This window comes from Aethalodelphis obliquidens, unplaced genomic scaffold, assembly GCF_003676395.1.
Source record: "Aethalodelphis obliquidens isolate GAN/ISIS:26980383/991018 unplaced genomic scaffold, ASM367639v1 scaffold1, whole genome shotgun sequence".
Lineage (NCBI taxonomy): Eukaryota > Metazoa > Chordata > Mammalia > Artiodactyla > Delphinidae > Aethalodelphis > Aethalodelphis obliquidens.
The window spans coordinates 28,865,915-28,888,089 of NW_020837945.1; the positions used below are offsets into that span (position 1 = coordinate 28,865,915).

Genomic DNA, 22,175 nt, shown 5'->3' on the forward strand with positions numbered 1-22,175 from the left:
CACAAGCCGCGGAGCGGCTGGGCCCGTGAGCCATGGCCGCTGAGCCTGCGCGCCCGGAGCCTGTGCTCCGCAATGGGAGAGGCCACAACAGTGAGAGGCCCGCATACAGCAAAAAAAAAAAAAAAAAAGAAATGCTATTGTAAAACTATTTTGTAAAATTATATGACTTCCTGGTTTAGCCTGTGATGGTCATTCATTTCTATTATATAAAGGGAATTATAATAGTCATAATTTCTACATGTGAAAAATTATCAGACCTCTTATTTTTCTTTACCATTCAGAAGATGAAGATGAAACATTGATTTCCTGTATGAAATTAGCCAAATCCCAAGAAAAGAGAGTTAATAATGTTAGTACAAGGAGGAAGGAAGAAATGGAGATTAGATTGGATTCTATTTCTGCATCACTGGTTAGACCCAGTACTTCAACTGGATGCAGCTTGGCCAAAATATTATCCCACAGTGGAGGTGAAGTTCAGATGTGGAAAAGCTGGAAGCCTTTCCCAGAAAACCCGCTGTGGACATATGTTGATTTCCAAATTGACCGGGTTGGACCCTGGGACAACTGTTTCCACTGCACTCACCACCCACATCTCAAGTCTTCTTGTACAGATATGGATCTCCCACACTCATGGGTAAGTTTGTAAACTACGGAAATGTATCATCTTATCTGGTTGTTTGTACTAGCTGGAAAGAAACAGATAACAAACGTACTATTCAGTCAAATTTATGAGTCTCTGGAAAGTTACCAGAGCTAGAGCTGTCTTTCCAAAAAGCAATGCAGCTCTTGTGACTTCTGCTATCATGTTACTATTAGACATGTTCCTTGTGTTTGAATAAACTACTGCATAATATTTTCCAGGGATTTCTTTTTAACTAAGGGAAGACAATGGATGTTGATTCAGATCAAGAAGATGTGCGTTGAATTATCTAAATTATTGCTGTTGCCTTGCAGTTTCACTGACAAATAATAGCTAATTTAAATGAGCATTTTCTTTGTGCATGCTATTCTTCTAAGCACTTCACATGTATCATTTCATTTAAATTTCACAACAACCCTATAATGTAGGAAGTGTTATTCTACTATTAATTCCTTCCTATTTTACAATTGAGAAAAATGAGGTACAAAAAAGTAACAATGTACAACGTCACAGATCTAATAAGAAATGGAGCCAAGATCTAGAAACTAGACTAGGGATCCTGATTTAAGCTAATACATTATAGTGTTTTCCATATACTAAGCTAGGTCATAAGGCTATATGGTGCAAGAGAAAGAGTATGGATTTGGAGTTAGACAAATCTGGGCTTGAATCCAACCTCTGCTATTTGTTTAGCTTGGGCAAATTATTGAACTTTTTAGTTTCAATTTTCTCAATAGTAAAATGGAAATAGTAATATTAAACTCATGAGGTAATTGACAAACTAAAATTAACTAACACAAATATTCTAAGATTTAAAAGTGTCTAATTTTTTTCAACTTGAACATAAGTTACTTATCTGCCTGGTATATTATTGTTTCCTTTAAAAACATTACCCTATCCCTTCAGACTCAGATCAAATGCTTTGTCCTCTAGAAAGCCTTCCTGGGTCATGCCAGACAGGAAGTTCCTTCCTTTGAACTTCTAGATCACTTAAGGGCATTATTCTTTCATTGTATAGGCATCAAATATATATTGGTGTCGCTGTGTGCCAGTACAATATTAGATTGGGGACGCAGAGCTAAACAATACATGCACTGCTCCTGTCTTCATGGAGTTTACCACACTCCACACTGTAGTGGGATGAGTTGGACGTTAGTTTATTTGCTATAAGTAATTCATCTTTGTATCCACCATAGTCTCTAGAATATTATAGGCACTCAATAAATATTTGAGTAAAATTTGCTGACTAAATGAATGGAGTTTTAGAAACCAATGGACTTTGTTACCATAGATCTAGATAAAACTTTTCTTCTCATTCTTCTAACTGTCCCTATATTAATGCAATCGTACATAAACTCAGTTATTATGTGTGTGTGAGTGTTTGTGAATGCGTGTATTGATTTTGGTATATATACATAGTAATGTTTTTCTTTTTTATTTAGGTAGTTTTGCCTATTTTAGTACATAGCTAAATGATTAAGTAAGGAGTTTTTATCTGCAGAAGGTCAAACATATCTGCAGAGTGCTCAGAATTTCAGATGATAGTGTTCAGCATTTGTGAACAGGAAAACCTCAGTGGATTTGGAGAGAAGGTTCAAGAACATGTTAGAGTTAAATTGGTTTGGTAAACTTAATGAGACCCCTTGCACTCAGGGACTTGAGACATAGAGTGAAAGAAGTTGGATGAGTGCAAATTATTATTTTTATATTCTACACATATATGCTATAATAATAGCAAGTAAAAAATCTAGTTTCATTTTAGCATAGCTGGTCTTTTTTTTTCTGTAGTAATTACAAGGCTATTATTTGGGTTATACTTTAACTGTCATTCTAGGCAAGATACAGAAGGCAGATAGTGTTGAGGGAAAAGTCTTCTCAAATGAGTGTTACTTACTATCAATGGCAGGTAGTCAGCAGTGACATTTTTGCAATTTTATAGGGTAAAAGTGTGACCAGATTTTTTTCTAAATGTACCTACACATACAGATACATTGGAGCTGGGCCTAAACCCCACATTTTTGGGGAAATAAAACCAATCCACGAATTAGTTTCTCGATGTCAGAAATTTCAGCAATAGTGGATTGCATTGTTTTTGATCCCATCATTAAATCAGAGTTTTGAGGTGGCCTGAAGGTGACTTGTCTTCCAGACAGTCCTTATTCACCCAGGTACACCTCCCTGCTAGCCCACTTCAGGCTCACACTCTCAAAGCTTGTTCTTATAGAGCTGGGTGTAATGCCAACGCCGACATCACTAGCAAAGTGAGATTGGGCAAACTCCTTACCCTCTTTAATGCACAAATTCCAATTCTGTATTGGTTTCAGACCCTACTCATCTCTTTTCCTCCAAGTGATTCTTTGCATACTGAAAATACCCATTTGTAAAACAAGGTTATCGAGGTCTGCTGTGCAAAGGCTGTTGGGAAGATTAAACGAAATCACGTCAGGACTCAGTTGATAGTAGGTAATATTTATACCTAAATCAAAGGGTCAAGAGGCTTGTACTGGGCTTGGAAAGGAGCAACATTTTACTCAGTTGAGATACCATAAACAAATTGAATCCAGACAGGGAAATGTATTATTTGTGAAGGACTCTTCACAGAAGTCAACAAGGGGAGAATGAGACACACATAGATGTTTAACATGCAGTTTAGTTGTGTATAAGGTCTATGGGATCTGAGGAGTGGGGAGAGATATGTGATTACAGACTTGATATAAATTGAGAAAGGCAAAAGATGAGATTTATGAAAGTGTAAATTCCACAAGAGAGATGTGAAAGGAAAAACTACTTAGGGATGTCGATCTTTTCTAACATCCAAGATGAGTGGTGTCGAGAATTTCAGATGCATCTTAAGAAAGGTAATAGTGGAGGTAACCAAAAATAATATTTGTAGCCAAGTGTTTACAATCAACTTACAAGGAGAGTGATTGAAGGGCATTTATGAAATCCTGCGTGCTGAGAATTTGAAACATCATAACAAAAAAGAAGAAAGTGAGCCACAGACTTAGTTGGGAATAAGGGCAAGAAAGAATAAATTTGTGTGTTGCAAAGGAGATGCGGTCTTCCTTTAAGGTAATATTAAAAGAGTAGCTAATATATTTTTCAAAATCTCGGATACTTTTTTCAGATTTATAAGAAGAATAAATAGTTTATCAGATTAAGAAATGGAAGTAATCTTGACATGAAAAAGGGGAATAAATATCCCTTTTTCCCTTCAAATGTCTAAAATGTTCCAGAATCTATTTTATAAAAATAGTGTGATATATTTAAAAATGATAGTAACAAAATCTCTTTCAGAAAGAAGGAAAGTCAAAGGCCTGAAAGAACAAAACAGAGACCCATGTACAGAAGAATTCAAATGCAGCATAGATAGAAAAATTATAATAATGAGAAACCAAATTACATAAAAGTCAAAGAAAAATGAGTGAAGTTTATATACCAAATCTCAAGGTGAGAAAATAAACAAAGCTCTACTTAAAGCATCTTAAAATGCATAAGAAGAGGATGATAAGAGTGGAGCTGAAAGGTCTTATTGGAGTATTATGTGAACCCATCAAAATTGCACCAAAAGAGAAAGTGTGGAGAATGGAAGATTTTTTTACAGAACTGTTTCAGTGAGAGGAACAGGATGTGTGCTAAAGTTAACCAAGAAATAAAGGAACAAAGATTTTACAGTTAACCTTTCCATTCAAATGGGAGTAGTGGATGTTCTAATTATTGACATAGAAAAATGTTCTTGGGTCCTACAGCCCCACTGCTAAGTGGTTTCAGAGTTTTAATACTGTCCCCCCAAAACTACTGATCTATGGGAGAGAGGTGACAAAACCAGGATAAGCTATTTGTGCCTATCTTCTACTTTGTCTTTCTATTCTCAACCTTGGCAATCTCTCCCAGTATCTCTGACCCTAGTCTAGTCTACTTCCTTCAATCAACATGACATATCATTACCAGATTAATTTACTTGACTAATCTACTTGATTAATGCTACCTGAATAATGATTCTGAAGCTCAGAATCATTAGTGTTACTAGTGCTACCGCTCCCCTTACAAACTTTTAAGCATCTCCCCAACATCGACAGGTTCAAAAGCAAACTCATTCACCTATTCTGCCTTCTAACTAGATTCTCACCAGTCTCTTTCACACACACACTCTGCTATAAGCACAGTGATACCATCCTTTTGCCAAACACAATGATTTGTTTCCCATCTTCATAGCTTTGTTTATACTGTTTTCTCATTTAGAACTTCCTTTCTTCTCTACCTGTTTGATGACTAGTATGGAAGGTTAAAAATACATATGGATGAGTAAGTATTCATGTGGTACACTTTGAAGAAAAAAATGTGTGAAAAGGAATGAGGATGAGAGGACCAGTAAAAAGAGAGTAAGGAGGCACGTGGTTTAGAAAAAATGCAAAATTAATTTCATAGGCTCTGTTATCATTTTCTTTGTACATTAGTGATGTTAGATTCCTGACAAAAGTCTCTGTGTCCCACTGATAGGCATATTTTTACTGGCCCAGTGAATAACACATACCAAGAAGACTGTTCCCATATCCACGCAGAGGAAGACAGGCTATGAACCATCAATGCCTGATTCCTCATAGTTTAACGCCCTTGTATGCAACTCTAACAGCAAAAGCTATTTGTTAGAACAGCTTTAAACTTGTATCTGCTTACCTTGGAATTACGGCGGTATGGAAAGAGAACAGGTTTTAATGAATGGATCTGGACAACCTGTGAAAAGGAAGGCAGAGTAAATGATAATCTGGACTGAGAAATGCAGAAGGAAAAATAGGAAAATGTGATAGAAAAATACCAAAAGATATTTATACTTATTACAATCTGCACGGAAATTAATTAACTTGAGAATCAAGATCCTAAAAATAATTTAAGGTCCTAAATGAACAAGAACAAATAATTAATTATGAGTATTTTACATGACAAATTTTTAATTATAGCCAATGGTATTTGATGGAAGGAAAATTAACATTTACCCAAGAGAAGAATTTGAAAAATGGGAGATGCTGCAACAGCTTATTCATTCATTCATTTATTCATTCATCCATTTATTCACTCATTAGCAAACTCACGTCAAGTGCCTCCTAAGCCACTTAGGCTATGAATATGTATGTGGGAGGAAGAATCTACCGTTTCATATTTATAATGAGAGTTTATGGGGTCTTATGAAAAAAGGTAAAAAGGAAAAACAAATAATCACAATCCTCAATATAAAAATTCACTAAGATGGGAAACATATTGTGATACTTGTATATAAAATAATCCTGGAGAAGATCTGGCCAGATGTGCAAACACATTTACATTAAAAAAGAGAAGTTGGGCTTCCCTGGTGGCGCAGGGGTTAAGAATCTGCCTGTCAGTGCAGGGGACATGGGTTTGAGCCCTGGTCCAGGAAGATCCCACACGCCACAGAGCAACTAAGCCCATTCACCACAACTACTGAGCCCGCGCGCCTAGAGCCCGTGCTCCGCAACAAAGAGTAGCCCCCACTCACTGCAACTAGAGAAAGCCCACGCACAGCAACAAAAACCCAACACAGCCAAAAATAAATAAAATAAATTAATTTTAAAAAATTAAAAATTTAAAAAAATAAAAAAAGAAGTTATGGAAGAAACATTTAAATTATGAGACCTTATAATAATGCAAGATATCAGATTTATGGAAATTATTTAGGTTGAGTTTGAGGAGAGTAATTTGGAAATGTTTATGAAATGTTTAAATGTATTTTTCTAATAAAATCTTGTATAATAAATATAAAGATAAAATGAGAAAATGTAATTGCTCTGTAAGTGTGAAGTCTTATTCTAGAAGTCCAGGATAACTAGAGATATTTTTAAATTAGACTTTTGAAGCAGGACAATGTAGAATGCAAACGAATCAAATTATTTGGGCTAATGTTTGGCTTTTCCCAGTTACACAAACCTCACGAATATAAGTGAAAATAACAGACCCGTGGTCTAGTTCTAAAACTGTTATAGAAACCAAGAATCCCTCTTTTTCATGAATTGCCCTAAGGGTTTTGTCCCACTTCTCTCTTTGTTTTGTTGTTGTTTTTTCTCTGTGCTTATTTACGCAAGTGCATCAAATTAAGGAGAAAGTTGAATTGGTACTCCCCAAAATAAAATCTTTCTAAAGTCTTCATAAAATATTTGTAATTTAGAATAGCTCTTGTGATAATGATATAGGACCCATGATAATCAATTAGAACTACATTTTGGCTTCTACAAGAAAGTTGAAATTTGCTTCTTTGGATTCTCAGATAGACAAAGGAGGACAATGAATGTCAATCTGAAGGGGACCCAGTTATGCTCATTGAACATGGGAGACCTCAAGTGCCTCCTTACTGAGAACCTAACTCTTTTGCGCGGTTCAGAAGAATAAAGCAAATCACTAATACTGGACATTGGCCTTTGGGAAGAGAGAGGCCTAAATGTTAGAACATTTTATATAATGAGCCTTGGAGAATGCCCCAAGTATTGGTAGAATTTCTTCTGTGGCAGAGAAGCAAGCTCAAAATTCAATTATTGCTAAGCAAGCTAAAGACAAAGTCATATTTTGAGTGTGCAGCATAGTGTGTCAGAAGCCATGTTACACATCAAAGGAGCACAGGTTGGAGCCAGGAGAGCCAGTTGTGAGCTCAACTCTGTCACTTACTGGGATCTCTCTGGGTCAGGATGCTTAATCTCCATGGCCTGCTACCTCCTCATCTTTAGAAAGAGGGAGAGCTATCAATGATATTTAAGACTCCTTTTTATCTTCAGTATTTGGGCTATGAGGGTACACCAAGGAAGATAAGGCCTATGTGCAGAAAGAGATTAGTACATAAAGATTTTCTTTCAGCTTTTTCAAAGTAGCTGTCTTCTCACTTTTCAGGTGCCCATTGTTGACCTGGTTTCTTTCTATTTTTTTTTTTTTTTTTTTACATAAGCTATTTTAGGTTTGGATTTTTATTTTCTATTCTTTTTCCTGACCAACTACATTTCCTCTGTCCTGGCTACTTCCTCATGTTCTGAACCAGCAACTATGTATGTGAATACAGACTTCACCTGGGATACAGCCAGATTCTCCTGACCATGAAAACTTCTTCATGAACCAAAATGTCTATATTTCCATTCTCAGGAACTAAGAAGGTTTCTGCCACTCAAGAAGAACTATTTTTTTAAATCCTTTTGAATGCCATCTCAGAGGACAAAACCTTGTTTTGACAAATGGGTGGGTGAAGTTTAAGTACAATTGTAGAGGGTGGCAGAAGAGCAGGGGCCGTGCAGTGTGAAGAGTGCTGGGCTGGAGTGAAACATCCTCTTCTGCCACCATCACCCATCTCTCTCTCTCGCTCCCTCTCTCTCTCTCTCTCTCTCTCTCTCTCTCTCTCACACACACACACACACACACACACACACTAGGTGGCACCTTTGAGATCTTGTCCTGATCATGCAGACATGTCGATAAAATGACGATCATAATCTCCATTGAGTTAGCAGTTGACTATATTTCAGGTGCTTTTATATATGCTATCTTTGTGTTATGATTCAGTTAGGTGGTATTATTATTCCCATTTTAATGGTAAAAGAGATTAAATAATTTATGTAATGTAACAGTAGGTTGCAGGACTAGATTTTAAACCCAAATCAGTAAGAGTCCGTTTTCCTGCAAAGAGCATGACTTTGTAACTTTCGAGATTAGGCTAGTAATGTATCTATACTTTCTCATCTGTGAAAAATGAAGACGTTAGTTCCCAACTTTCAGTATAAAATGAAATGATGCATTTGAAAGTGCCAATTCAAGATAGGGGCTTAATCACTTAATAAATAGAGTCCCTGCCTTTGAGATGCAGTATAACTTTTCCCACATTTCATTTTATACTGGCGCTGTGAACTAGGCAAAACATCACTGCCATCTTACAGATGGAGAAATTGAGGCGCATGAAGGTTAAGTGAATTACCTGAGGTCCCACAGCAGATGATGGCAGAGGTGGTACTGAACGTAAACCTCCTAACTCTCAGTCCAGACCTTTCCTATCACAAAGTTATCTTTAAATAGTTCAGCAGAAAGAAAAATAAACATGGTGGCAAAGAGGAGCTGTACATGGTGGAAACTAAGAGTAGTGGAGCCGAAGAAGCCTAGACTTGAACTGTAGCCTCACTGCTTACTGTCTGTGTGATTGCTAAGTTACTTGAATTCTTTGAGTTTCAGTTTCTTATCTATATAGGCATAATGAAGATTTCGTTGTGGAGTTCTTGTAAAAATTGGATGCAAAATGTTTAACTATACCTGACACACAGTTGGAACGTAACGAAGAAGAGCTACTATTTCTAGTGATGATTAGTACTATTTAATTACAAGTTTTAATTATGTGTTTATAATTATTTACCTTTCATGCAGTGAAAAACAGCATTATGTCTACGATACGTCAGGTATTTCTCTGGGCTGTGAGACCACAAAGATGCCACACCTGATGTCAGAGTCTCACCATCAATAATTCTCAGCAATTTTGTATCATATGAGATAATGTTGTAGTAAATGTACATTTACTAATTTTCACTAATTTTTAAAATGTATAAGTATAGTTTGCCCAATTTTCTCCCTATAGATAAGAAAGCCAGAACTGCCTAGTTTGGGTAGGGTGAGACCCCGCTTATAGCTTCTCGGAGGTGCCCTGGTGACCCCATGCTTGTGAATCTCTGAGACATGCAGACAAAAAGAAGGTGGGGTTCAGAGTACACGTACTGGGCTCCCCATTGCCCTTTTCTGACTTTCCAAATTATCACCGTATCAGCAGTGTCTTACATATGTAAAACAATTTTAGCTTTTTAAAACTCCTTTCATATATTTTGTCATAGCCATATCACATATGCAGGTCATGGCATTTTATTTTAGAGTCAGAAGATAACTCTCAGGCATAACACATCTTTTTCATAAGAGAATGAAAAATGAAGGAAAGAAATTCATGTCCCCTTGCCTTCCTATGAAATTGTAAAGCAACTGGTTGAATTCACCCTTAAAGCCCTTATGAATATTCAGTGTAAGATCTTTATGCATCTCATGGTTCCCAGCTATTAAACACAACCACACTGATGAATAATTAGATTAGAAATATGGCCTTTTTGCAGTTCACCTCAAGCCCAACCCAAATTGAAGCCCACATCTCACCCACTGAAAAGGATTTTTAGCCAGGGTGCAAAATGGATTAAAGTCAGGAACTCATTTATTTATTCACTCAACAATTTGTTTTGAAGTATTTGCATTGTTCCAGGTGAGGAAGATACAATGTTGAGCAGAACAAACACTGCCAGCCTCATAGTCCAATCAGAAACAAAAATAGAAATAACCACACAAATAAAAATGAAATGGTAACTTTGATGAGAGCTATGAGAGCCACATGGCTCTATGGAAGCCTATATAGGTAGATTTGATCCAGCTGAGGAGTCAGGATACACTTTCAGGGGTGATGATGATTGAGCTCAAATCTGATGTAAAAAGCACAGGAGTTAACTAGCCGAAAGGAGGGAGGATGAGAGTCAGCATGGCGGGGAGAGAGAGCAAGAAGATGTGGCACAGGTAAGTACAGATGCGGTACAAGAAAAGCAAGGAGATGAGGCACAAGGGAGGATCAGACCACTTACGGCCTCATAGGTTATGCTAAATTTTGTTGTTCATCTCCTAAAAACAAGGGGGAGCTATGCAAGAAGTGTTTTAAGCTAATGGCTTGTGTTTTTTGTTTGTTTGTTTCTTGTTTAGATGCTTTTTATTTTGAGAAGAGTGCTTTCCATACAGTGATGAAAACAGATTGGAAGAGAAAAATAGATGCAAGATGATGGTGACTTGAAAGGTAGTGGTAGAAAAAGAAGAAATGAATAGTTCTCAGGCTCGTAGACTTAGGTCCCCAGTATACACATTTCTCCAAAGGAAAGAAATGTCAGTTTTGAAAGCCATCTTTGGTCATGCAAACCAAAAAGCCCCTTTCACTTTAGGACATATGGTCACAGATGACGACAGAGAAGTGATACAATGACATGACTGTACATTCCAAATCTGTCCTTTCATTTTTAAAACTTAGAAGCTCATAGCCACCACAATGGCTTAACGGAATCATTACCAATGGATAAGGAAATTTCATCCATTTGCCCCCTCTGACTCCACTTGGACATAGGCCATGGTTTCTACAAAGAGTGGCTTGGAGCCATGCAAGGTTTCAAGGGAAATTGGCCTTTCAGAGGGGCATAGGAATAGATAATGCATATTGCCACCATAAAAATCTCTAATGAATATTAAGGGTGGCTTTCATTTGTGGTGATTGAAATGAACCCATAAATTCTCTCTCTAGGGTGTGGGAATTTTTTTCCTCCCTGTGGAGAGATTTAATGGATTTGTGGCATTCTGGATGATTTGGCAAGAAATCAGAGGTACCTACGCAGTCACCCACAAAGGGAACTTAGTTTCTTGCATGGGATAGTCACCACCACAAAACATTTTCTGTAAGAACCCAGAATGATTGATGCAACCCACCGTAAGTCATGACAAGGTGTCAATTGAAAAACTAGAAAAAGAAGTGGTTAAAGACACCACAGCAGCTTTGAAAACAAATTTGACTTTTAGAGAAGGGTTATTTCCTTTTGGAAAAAAGTTAGACCTGCCACCTGCAAGAAATTTAGATCAGTTGTTTGTGGTGAGGGCCATCATATTTTGAGGCCACTGAGACCTCCTACTGCTCTCTGTATGGAGTAGATTAAACTGTTCCCACACAGTGATAAATATATCACAAAGAGCCATAACAGGAATACAGTAAGTTGTAGCAGTTAATGGTACAATTTCCAGTTAAAACAATATTCTTAGGGTTTCGTTCGCCAGTCCCCATTTTATGTGTGCTATTTTTTGATAAGTTAATTTTTCAACATTTGCAGAATCAATATCTTTCAAAGCTTTATAAAGAGTGAAAAGAATTAGAGGAAAGAGTTCTGGGGATCTTTGCAAGCTGTGTGGGCCTGGGTTAGCAGAACACACTCTGAAAAGTGCAAAAATAATCTGTGAAAACAGCAGATAAAGATTCATATTAAAAATATCATCAGCTCTAAATTGTCTGTACACATGGAAAGAAAATGGGGAAATAACCCAAAGCAGCAATTACCCAAAAAGCATTCAGATTTTACGATGGAAAGTGGCAGAGGATCTCTATTCAGAGCAAATAACTTTTTAATGCTCTTTAATGCTAGACTTTCAATTATTGAAGTAAAAAGGTAATTTTATTCTGTTGGAGGAGTGTATTCCTTTGTGGAATAAATCTATGATCCTACTTTTTTATCCCATGAGTTAAGGCATTATGAAAGAAATTAACCCAAATGTCCTGCATTCTATTTATATGAAGGATTTATGACTGTAATTTAAGATACCAGATTCCTTTCTGACGTGGGATAACAAAGCTTGGTTCAGTGGGGAAATTTTTCTGAGCGTAGACTGGCTTCTCGATTAGGATTCCCTTGGATGGGAAACTTCTTCGTTGGTGAAGATTCTGAGTTGGAGGATAAGCCAGATGGTATAGGTTGCGATTTCTTCAGCTGTAAAACAAATAGGTAAGACTAGGTAACCACTAAGATCTCGTCCAGGATAAATATTCATGAATCAACTTTGTGAAGGAATAAATAGCAGTTGTGAATTATATTAAGCCATCATCTAGGGAATAGGACCTGATTCCCATGAAAATATTCCCAAACTCAGAGCCTTATATTTTAATATGTAAAATGGTGAACACCTTTTAATTTATTTTTATCCAGTTTTAAAATAAATAGGCAGGAGGAAATGTGTAGTGCTCTTCTAACTTGATGTCTTGCCATTGCATGCTTACTAGAACTCAATGCTGCTTGGATGTGAAAACTTGATATACTTCTATTTAGGAGTGGGACTTAGGGAACTCATTCTAGATGAGAATTAGAGGGTTTGGAAGCCTGAAGATTTGAAGGAGAGAAAAGACATTGAAAGAAAGAATCACAGTATGTCTGATGATTCCAAATAAAACAATCTGCCTTAAAATCTGGCTAGAGTATTATGTTTTAAAACTATTTCTCTGTGTGTGGTTTCATGAACCAACCACATCGGAATCACCTACGGTATTTGTTACCAAGGTCTGCCCACTCCAGATTACTGAATCAGAATTTCTAGGATGAACATTCTTTGACAAACTCTTCAGATGATATTTTTATGTTCACCAAAGTTTGAGAATCATCTCTGCATAGAAGAAAAGAATTCCCTGACTTTTCAATTTCACCTTCACCAATCCAGGAAGTCTTTTTGAGAAGCTCTCATATGTATATCACTTTCAGAAGTTATTTAATCTCATAAACACGACAATCCCAAAAAGTAGATAATTCAATTTTCCAAATGAGGTAATAGGCCTCGGAAGGTTGAGGAAGTTGCCCAAGCCCTGTTACAGGGCCAAGCTGGGATTTTAAAGTCTTCCAAGTCCCATACCTATAAGATAGTCGAGTCACTTTAGGGATCTCACACTGAGAACACAGCAAAGGAATGCACTGGGCAGCCGTTGGGAATTCTCAGTACTAAAGACTCCTGTGATCAGCCTATATGGAAGTGTACAGAGCCCTTAGTGGGTGCCACTGATATTTCCCCAGAAATAGTTTTGTGCTTTCCAAACTGATTTGGTTGAAACTCCTATCAGAGAGTGTTTGGGACTTTTGGTAAATCACAGAGTAGAAAAACCCCTGGACAGAGGGTATAACAAATGACCGGCCAATTATGTATCTTCCAGATTTTACAAAATGCTTTTGAATATAAATAGCTCTTATGATAATACTTATTTTTTTAAGTCACCTTCTAAATAGAATCTGATTTTCTTAACTGGGTCATTGTTGTTTTCTTTTGAGCTTAATATCCAAGCTGGGTAAAAACCATTCACCTTACTCATTGGTGAAACTTTCCCCAATTTATGGGTGACTTTCATTTTTTATGCTCCCATTTCTCAACTGTCTCTTCTGCCAACTCCTTAATACAGATGTCTTAGTGGATTGCCTTCCTATTGTTCTAGTGGCATGGAACTCTCTGCCAACATTCCTCTATGACCTAAGGCCCTTAACACAGTGTTCTACCCGATCGCTGGGGAACAAAAATCATTCCCTCTGTCAGAGAGTCAAAGAAAATGTCCAATTTTGCTAATTACAGAGCCCATTTACTTTAGTAAGAGTTTCCAATATCATTTGGTCATGATCATTAAATCCTGAGATGTTTGAACCAAGTTGATAGGTTTGAATGGGATCTTGAGGTGGTATGTGTGTGTGTATGTGTGTATGTGTGTGTGTGTGTGTGTGTTTCTTTGCATCATATAACACTAACATAACTCAAAAAGAAATATGTGAAAAAGGTTTCATTTGATTCTCCATAGCCAACCTTCCTCTGCCTTTATCTTTATTCCAAACCAACTTTTAAGTGGCATTATATGGTGGTAGCCATATATAACGCAATATGTATTTTTTCTTAATGTTCCTTTAAACGTCAGAATAGGTTTGGGAAATAAAAATCATTGGTGTGAAATGGTAACAAAGCTGATACTTTTGAAACATTTGTGTTAAAAGGCTTTTTGAAATTGAATGCTTAGGTTCTGTAATGTGCTTTTCCTGACATGTAACCCTTGGATATCCTTATTCACCGCAATTAGTAAATTTGATGCCTGTATTTATTATGCATTAATTCAGTTCAGATGGAAGTGGGAAAGAGTCTCCCTTGAATAAAATACAGCTGAATTTAAATTCAGCCAAAGGAACCACAGCCCAAATGTGGTTACTGCCAAAGAGTTGTCAAGCAACATTCTGGTCTTTGTATCCAGGCAAATTGTTAGAAGAGTGAGCTTATGTCTTTACCAGTAACAGAACTAACTAGAAATTCAGTCTGCGTGTATGGAATTGGAAGTGAATAAACTGTGATATGTCCCTGTTCTTTCCACTGTCTAGATTTCTGCCCTCTCTCCACCCCACTGGCAAATGTACATTAGCTTGCCTTTTAAAGCAAAACCTATCAATCTCCAACATTTAGTAAACGCTAGCATCCACAGAATATTTTTGCATTTTTCGTATGGCTAGCATTGTACTCACCATGATGTTTAGAAGTTTATGCAACACAGTATAAGGGGAAGGCCATTAGACTTTAAAGGAAGAAATCCTGAGTTTAAATTTGGAATCCATGGCATACACAGTCACATTACTGTCTGAGTCCCAGTTGTTTCTTCGGTGTAGCGGGAAAAATATAGCCTTTCTCCCAGACTTATCATTAAGATGGTGAGAGATGTTTTATGTAAAGGTGCTTAGCTCCCTGCCTGGCATATTGATGGTGACCAAGAACCCCAGGAACCAAAGTTAAAAGGAAACAAATACATTTTTAGAAAGTTGTATCTCAAGACCAGGGTGGTAATTATAGATGCAGGTGTAAATGAAGAATTTTGTTGAGTTCATTGACCTACTTTTGAACTTTACTACTGACTCTCAACTTTTCAGTATTGCTCCCAGAGTAAATGTTAACTTTATCAACAGAGGATGAATCGTTGAAATATTTTCAGTACATTTTCCAGGACTTATATATGGTATACAGAAATCAAAATGTGTTTTCTTCTCAGCTTTACGCGTTCTGTGGTGTGTCCCTTTTGTTTTTCTCCCTATCACCTCCGCTCAATTTCAGTTACCTCCTCAGTCCTTTTTCCATTCTTTCAAAGCCTGCATGCTGTCTGGTAAGTATGTGTTTGCTACAACTTCTCCTACTGGGTTGATTTTGAGTTACCCTTCTCTGCCCTCAATTTCCTTCTCTGACTGCTCCTGAAATATACTCCTTTGGGATCTTAGGAGGAAGTGACAGTGTAGGGAGGCCTTGGAAAAGAACTACAAAATAGAGAGTGAGAAAAGGGACTAGAGCAGAAGAAGGGGAGGTGGCCCATTCTCTAGCTACAAAACCAAGGTTTATATGTACAGCTGACTGCTAAAGAAATGAGTGGGGTTGCTTTTGGCTTGCTGTGTTCTTCCTTAATTTGTTTGTGAGTTTTATTCTACATGAAAGGTTTGGCTGTGTAGTATAGTGAAGTCAGCCCTGAGATCAATTCTTGGCCATTTGTTACGTTTCTGACTTTAGGTGAGGTAGCTGTTTTGTGCCTCAGTTTCTTCTTTGTAAAATAGGAGATAATAACACTTTATACGTTGTTAAGAGGATTGAGATGTAATGCTCTACAGCAGCGTTATCAATAAATGTTTGTTCATTTTCCTCTTCCAAAAATCTATCTTCTTCTTGTCTCATTCTATACTTTAATAACAAACTAGACTGAATATATGAGTATGCAAAATGTTGGCTTTTAAACTCTAAACTGTATCCATATAACTCTTCTTTCAAGTCAATATTTTGGAGGCATCCAAGTTTCTCTCTTAGATGATCTGATCTGAAATCAATTGCATGGGTTCAGAACTAGTCATCTTCTTCTTTCTAAAGTGCAAATAATATATGCAAAGTGGCAATTTTTAAAATGAAGATAATTTCCAATGCTAGGCAACACAGTAGGAAGTAAAATATGGTGTTTGGAAGAAGGAATGAAAAAAATGAATGAATGCCAGTGGGTATGTATACTTAACTCAGCCTCCCATGTAGACATAGGGCATTTTGGGTTTACTTTTTGTTAGCACTCTGAATTGTGCCTGTATTACTTGTTCAGTCTTTTCCTATTTAGGTAGTTTTTCTACCGCTATGGGTGCTGATACATGTGTCAATCACAGAGAGACAAGGCACTCCTCTATCAATATCCATGTTCACAACTGCTCCCAAATATTTTATATCTGTTCTTTCCTGTTTTGCAGGGTAAGAAACTGTCATACAATACCACTTAAGGCCTCCAACCTCTCTAAAATGTCATTTTGTAGGAACAACTAATTGAAAACCCCTGTTGTTTGTGTACCCATGGCTTAATAAGTGGGGAGGAAGGTCACATGACAATAGTTCCGCACTACATTTTCATGACAAATGACAAATGAAGAGGCCAGTGCTGTCCTTAGATCCAGTACTGCCCTTAGCTGTTTCCTTAAATCAACATTCTTCTTCTCTCTCAGCCTTAACTTTCCCAAGTGAATTTTATGATTTTGCATATGTGTCCAAGACATCTGAATATTAACTTGTGTTCACAAGTTTTTCATGTTTATTTAGTCTTAATAATCTCACTGATTTTTAAATGTATTGTACTCTGTGCTTCAGGTTTTTAAAAACGGAAGTGACATTAAATTGCTTCTTCAATATAATACAATTAGAAACATAATTTACATTTTGGGTTATGTCATATAATTAATATTTTTGTAACATTGTCAGTTATGGTATTCAGTAAATGAGATGAAAGATATATGGAGATGTGTTTTATATTCATTAACTTATTTACTCATATATGCAAGTATGACATGTTGTGTCTCAGGAGGTTGAAAACACCTAAAGAGTATGTAGCCTTAGAAGTGTAAGTGTCATAGGTTTGAATGCCACCTACTTCAATTGGAGAAAAGTCATTTTCTTGCATCAAAGCTGCCAATTATCACAGTTCATGATATTTCTAGGAAATACCCTTAACAGAAATAACAGCTGTAATCCAGTTTCCTTAGTATTGATCTTAGTGATAGTGTGTTTCTTAACAAGTTTTTTACGTGTACAGGAATAGACATTTCAAGATGTGGATATAAACCAGATTCTGCAACTAAGATAAAGAGCAAAAGAAACAATTTTGGGAACCTAAATGGCTTGCTACTGGAAAATTAATTTTATTCATTTCAGGGTTCTAAGATTTTTTAACTGAATTTTTAAATCAGTATCAAAATACCAATATCAACATCATTTCAAATGTCCATATTATTGTATTAGTACTGTCAGTCTTCATTGTGACATTTCCATCACTAAATAAAATGATCTGGTAGGACTGAATTTCAAAGTATGCCCTTTTCTTTATCCAGGTAATGTTATGCAGACAGGAGAGCTCTAATATAATGTTTTGGGCCAAACTGAGAGAAGGAGAAGGGTGATCCTTTTTGTTTGTTTCATAGGTGAGGAGGTACTGAGGAACTATATTGGTCAATAAGCTTCGGAAATGTTGCAGATTCTCTCCATTCCCCATCTCTAATCTGTGCTCCACATTTCAGCCATAACCCATTCTGTAACACACAAATCTGGTCGCGTTGCTCTCTTGCTTCAGTAGTTTCCAACCCATATAAATTATGATCCCATTACATTCAAATCTACACTATTTAACATGTTGTATCAGTTTCCTAAGGCTACCATGATAAAGTACGCACGCTGGGTAGCTTAAAACAACAGATATTTATTATCTCACAGTTCTGGAGGTTAGAAGTCCAAAATCAAGGTGTTGACAGGGCCATGATGTCTCAGAAGCCTTTACAGAAGGATTTTTCCTTTTTCCTTCCAGCTTCTGGTAGCTCCAGGTGTTCCAAGGCTTGTGGCAGCATAACTCCAATTTGTGCTTCCATTTTCACATGGCTATCCTCTCCCTGTGAGTTTCTATGTAGACTTTCCTTTGTGCATGTGTGTGTCCAAATTCCCTCTTCTTTTAAGGACACCTGTCATGTTAGATTAAGTGGTCACTTTAATCAAGGATGACCTCGATTGAACTAATTATGTCTGAAACAACCCTATTTCCAAATAAGGTCATATTCTGAAGTACTGGGGGTTAGAACCTCAACATAGCTTTTTGGAGGGATACGATTCAACCCATAACACATGGCCTCCAAATCCTTCATAGTCTGGCCTTAAGCCACCTGCCAGACCCATCATCCGTCTTTCTCCTCATTTCCCACACCCACTTGCTGTGGGGAATTACTCCTCACTCCCAGACCATACCAAACACTCTCATGCCTCTTGCCCTCATATACTCTTCTTGCTGGAATCCCCCTGCATTTCCCCTTGTCTGCCTGGTAAATTCCTATTTGGCTCATTATTATGTCAAGTACTCCTGAGAGTTTTACTTCCTTAGTAAAATTTTTCCTTATTTCTTCAGACAAATTAACAATGTGCCCTCTGTGCTTTCCCTGCTCATATACCCTGGGTTGATACAAAACACATTATGTTGAATTGTCACTCTATTGGTCTGTCTTCTCACTAAACTGTAAACTCTTAGATGGCAGTGCCCATGCCTCTCCATCTTTGTAAACCTGGTAGACTGCCAGGCCCACAGTAGACATTCAAGACATATTTGTTAAACAAATAAGATAGGGCCCCACGTCCATATCTTGGAATACAACGAGAATGAGAAGAGTCGAGAAGTAATATTTTACGCCTGTGGGGCATTCAGGTCCCACTTAGTCTTCTCTGTGTTTGTTTGCTAGAGGGCTTTTGCCAAATCTGTCTCTCCAGGGCAAAACAGTGTGTCACAGGAAAGGCGTTAAAGCATATTAAGGGTTGCTACACTCATGATGGCCAGAGGTGTGATGGCTTAAAGACTAGCAACAGATTTCTACAGTTTCCAAATTGGTACCATCTCCAGGTGGATTGTATTCACCTGCTGATTGTCAGCGGAGGAGATGACCTTTGCTGGCTGAAATAAAGAAGTTGGCTCTGCATGAACCATATGACATACTGACTGATTGTGCTAAGAGCTAGAAAAAAAAAATACACATTTTCCCCTAAGTATTTATCATCTTGTAAAGAAAGTTTATTTTCTCTTTCAAAGGAGAAGTGTTAGTTTTCTAAAGTGTCATCCCCACAACGATGAGTTAACAAGTTCAAGTCAAGCTTTAATATTTAGAGAATTATGGGGCCAGCATTTTAGTGGAGATGGGACCAATATAATTTCTTTTAATAGGAAAGAAGATATTTCACTCCAGTGAATGCTTTGCAGGAAAGCTCCTAGGCTCAAAATTAGATGTCCTAGAATCAGGAGCCGAGTTGGTAGAAGAGGAAATTAGGTCTCCCATGTGCATAACATCAGGATAAACACTTTATTGGAAAGCTGTTATGGTAAAAACTTATGTTAAAAGATGTTCAGCCTTAAGAAAAAATGCGATATAAATCAATAATAGATCATACAGATGGCCAACAAACACATGAAAGGTTGCTCAACATCACTCATCATTAGAGAAATGCAAATCAAAACTACAATGAGGACTTCCCTGGTGGCACAGTGGGTGAGAGTCTGCCTGCCGATGCAGGTGACACGGGTTCGTGCCCCAGTCTGGGAAGATCCCACATGCCGCAGAGCAGCTGGGCCCGTGAGCCATGGCCACTGAGCCTGCGTGTACGGAGCCTGTGCTCTGCAATCGGAGAGGCCACAACAGTGAGAGGCCCACGTATCGCAAAAAAAAAAAAACAAAACTAAAAATAGAACTACCATATGACGCAGCAATCCCACTACTGGGCATATACCCTGAGAAAACCATAATTCAAAAAGAGTCATGTACCAAAGTCTTCATTGCAGCTCTATTTACAATAGCCAGGACATGGAAGAAACCTAAGTGTCCATCAACAGATGAATGGATGAAGAAGATGTGGCACATATATACAATGGAATATTACTCAGCCATAAAAAGAAACGAAATTGAGTTATTTGTAGTGAGGTGGATGGACCTCGAGTCTGTCATACAGAGTGAAGTAAGTCAGAAAGAGAAAAACAAATACCATATGCTAACACATATATATGGAATCTAAAAAAAAAAAAAAAATGGCAGGACAGGAATAAAGATGCAGATGTAGAGAATGGACTTGAGGACATGGGGAGGTGGAAGGGGAAGCTGGGGCGAAGTGAGAGATTAGCATTGACATATATACACTACCAAATGTAAAATAGATAGCTAGCGGGAAGCAGCCCCATAGCACAGGGAGATCAGCTCAGTGCTTTGTGACCACCTAGAGGGGTGGGATAGGAAGGGTGGGAGGGAGACGCAAGAGGGAGGGGATATGGGGATATATGTATACATATAGCTGATTCACTTTGTTATACAGCAGAAACTAACACAACATTGTAAAGCAATTATGCTCCAATAAAGATGTTAAAAAAAATAGATCTTTATCTTCATTAGCAAGGTATGTTGACATATCTCACTGATTTCTCCATAAAAGAGAGTTTTTTGAAAGCGGTTTATAGTCTGTGTGTTGCAAAATTTTTGCAAGATTTTTTTCTGATAATGTCTAGTTAAACAGTTATTCTGCCTGCCATAATCCTTTCTGGTTTTGAGGGATACTAATTCTGAGATTTCAATCCTGATACTTGTTAATCCAAAGAAATGGCCTAAACTGCACAAACCTATAGAGTTGAGTTATTCATCTATTCAACAAACACTTCCTGACCTCTCCCTGTGCCAGGCACTGTGCTAGTGCTAGCAATAGGGGTGGCCTCTACCTTCTAGGTAACCGAGACAAACAAACAAACAAATAAAAGCAGTTAAAAAAAAGGTCAAGCACCTACGTGTATTTAGTTGGAGAAGGCCCTCTGTGGAGGTGACATGGAGGCTGATACTTTAAGAATGACAAGGAGCCAGTCATGTGAAAGGGAAGGGAAGAGCACTTCAAACAAAAGAGAGGGCTTGACTAAAAGCCCAAGACACAAAAGAACTGAACAGTGTCCAAGCACAGAGCGAAGACCAGCATGACTGGATCAGGGAAAGAAAGGAGAGTGGCCCACACAGGCAAAGGCCATAGATGTCCAGGCCTTCCTGGTCATGAGAAAGTACGGAGTTTGTTTTCAAAGTGCAATTACAAATCCACAGTTAAATGCTTATCACCAAATCTAACTGAAAGCAGAACTGAAGTCTTCTGTAGAAATTTCCCCTGGTTGGTGGCTGAGGATAAACAGCATATTCAAATATCATTATAGCATGTGACAATGAGAGAACAGCAGGTTAAACTAGTCATGGCATATGTACCAGCATTGGAAACCAGAGGCTAGACGTGTTCCCAAGAAGTTGGGTCACACTGTGACCACAATGTAGAATGAAAGTAGGACTTGAAAGCCTAGAAATCTAATGCTTTTCTACTATGTATTTGAAGGAGAGGGGATAAAACTAGCATTTGTTAAGATCTTCTATGTATCAGGAATTTTATATATATTGTCTGATTTAATCCCAACAATAATCACACGAGGAAATACTGTTTTCCCCTTTTACCAATGTGGCAATTGAAAGTTGGAGAGGTCAAATGTTGGGCCCAAGTTTATATAGTTTGACTGAACTCAAACCTATGTCAGTCTTCCAAAGTCCACACACTCTCATCACATCACAGGGCCTCCAGAGAAGGGTGACATGAGGAAAAGCAGACCCCAAGCCAGGCTTGCTCAGCAGACGACTAGTAACCAGAGCGTGTAACTGCTGCTGCGGCTGCTTTGAGGGTCTAGAATCCCATGCCCTTGAAAATAAAACAGGGAATCCTATTTCCTTCCAAATAGATGTTAGGTTTCAATTAATCAGTTAGTTTTCTTAGGCTGCTGGACACGGATGTTAACTTGGCTATTTGATTCACCACACTACTTGATTGACAAAGAAAAAACAGATTTTCCTTTCTCACAAAT

The 22,175-nt window shown here is 37.6% G+C and overlaps 2 protein-coding genes and 1 long non-coding RNA gene across 3 annotated transcripts in view; 2 read left to right on the top strand and 1 right to left on the bottom strand.

Annotated features, from left to right (window-relative positions):
- The window catches only part of LOC113618368 (putative uncharacterized protein ENSP00000383407), a 47,517-nt gene extending 47,128 nt beyond the window's left edge, over positions 1-389 (top strand). The window contains exon 8 of the mRNA XM_027102464.1: positions 282-389. The gene's annotated coding sequence lies outside the window, so the exon portion shown is untranslated. The remainder of the gene's footprint in view (positions 1-281) is intronic.
- LOC113618350 (SAM domain-containing protein SAMSN-1) overlaps positions 359-22,175 on the top strand; it is an 81,004-nt gene continuing 59,187 nt past the window's right edge. The window contains exon 1 of the mRNA XM_027102423.1: positions 359-634. Coding sequence (XP_026958224.1) covers positions 374-634 — 261 coding nt within the window. The 5' untranslated portion in view covers positions 359-373. The remainder of the gene's footprint in view (positions 635-22,175) is intronic.
- On the bottom strand, positions 2,976-12,206 carry LOC113618381 (uncharacterized). The gene is made up of 3 exons (XR_003431996.1): positions 12,046-12,206; positions 5,318-5,374; positions 2,976-3,055 (listed from the first exon to the last, which is right to left on the bottom strand). It is a non-coding gene; the product is annotated as an uncharacterized LOC113618381 (long non-coding RNA).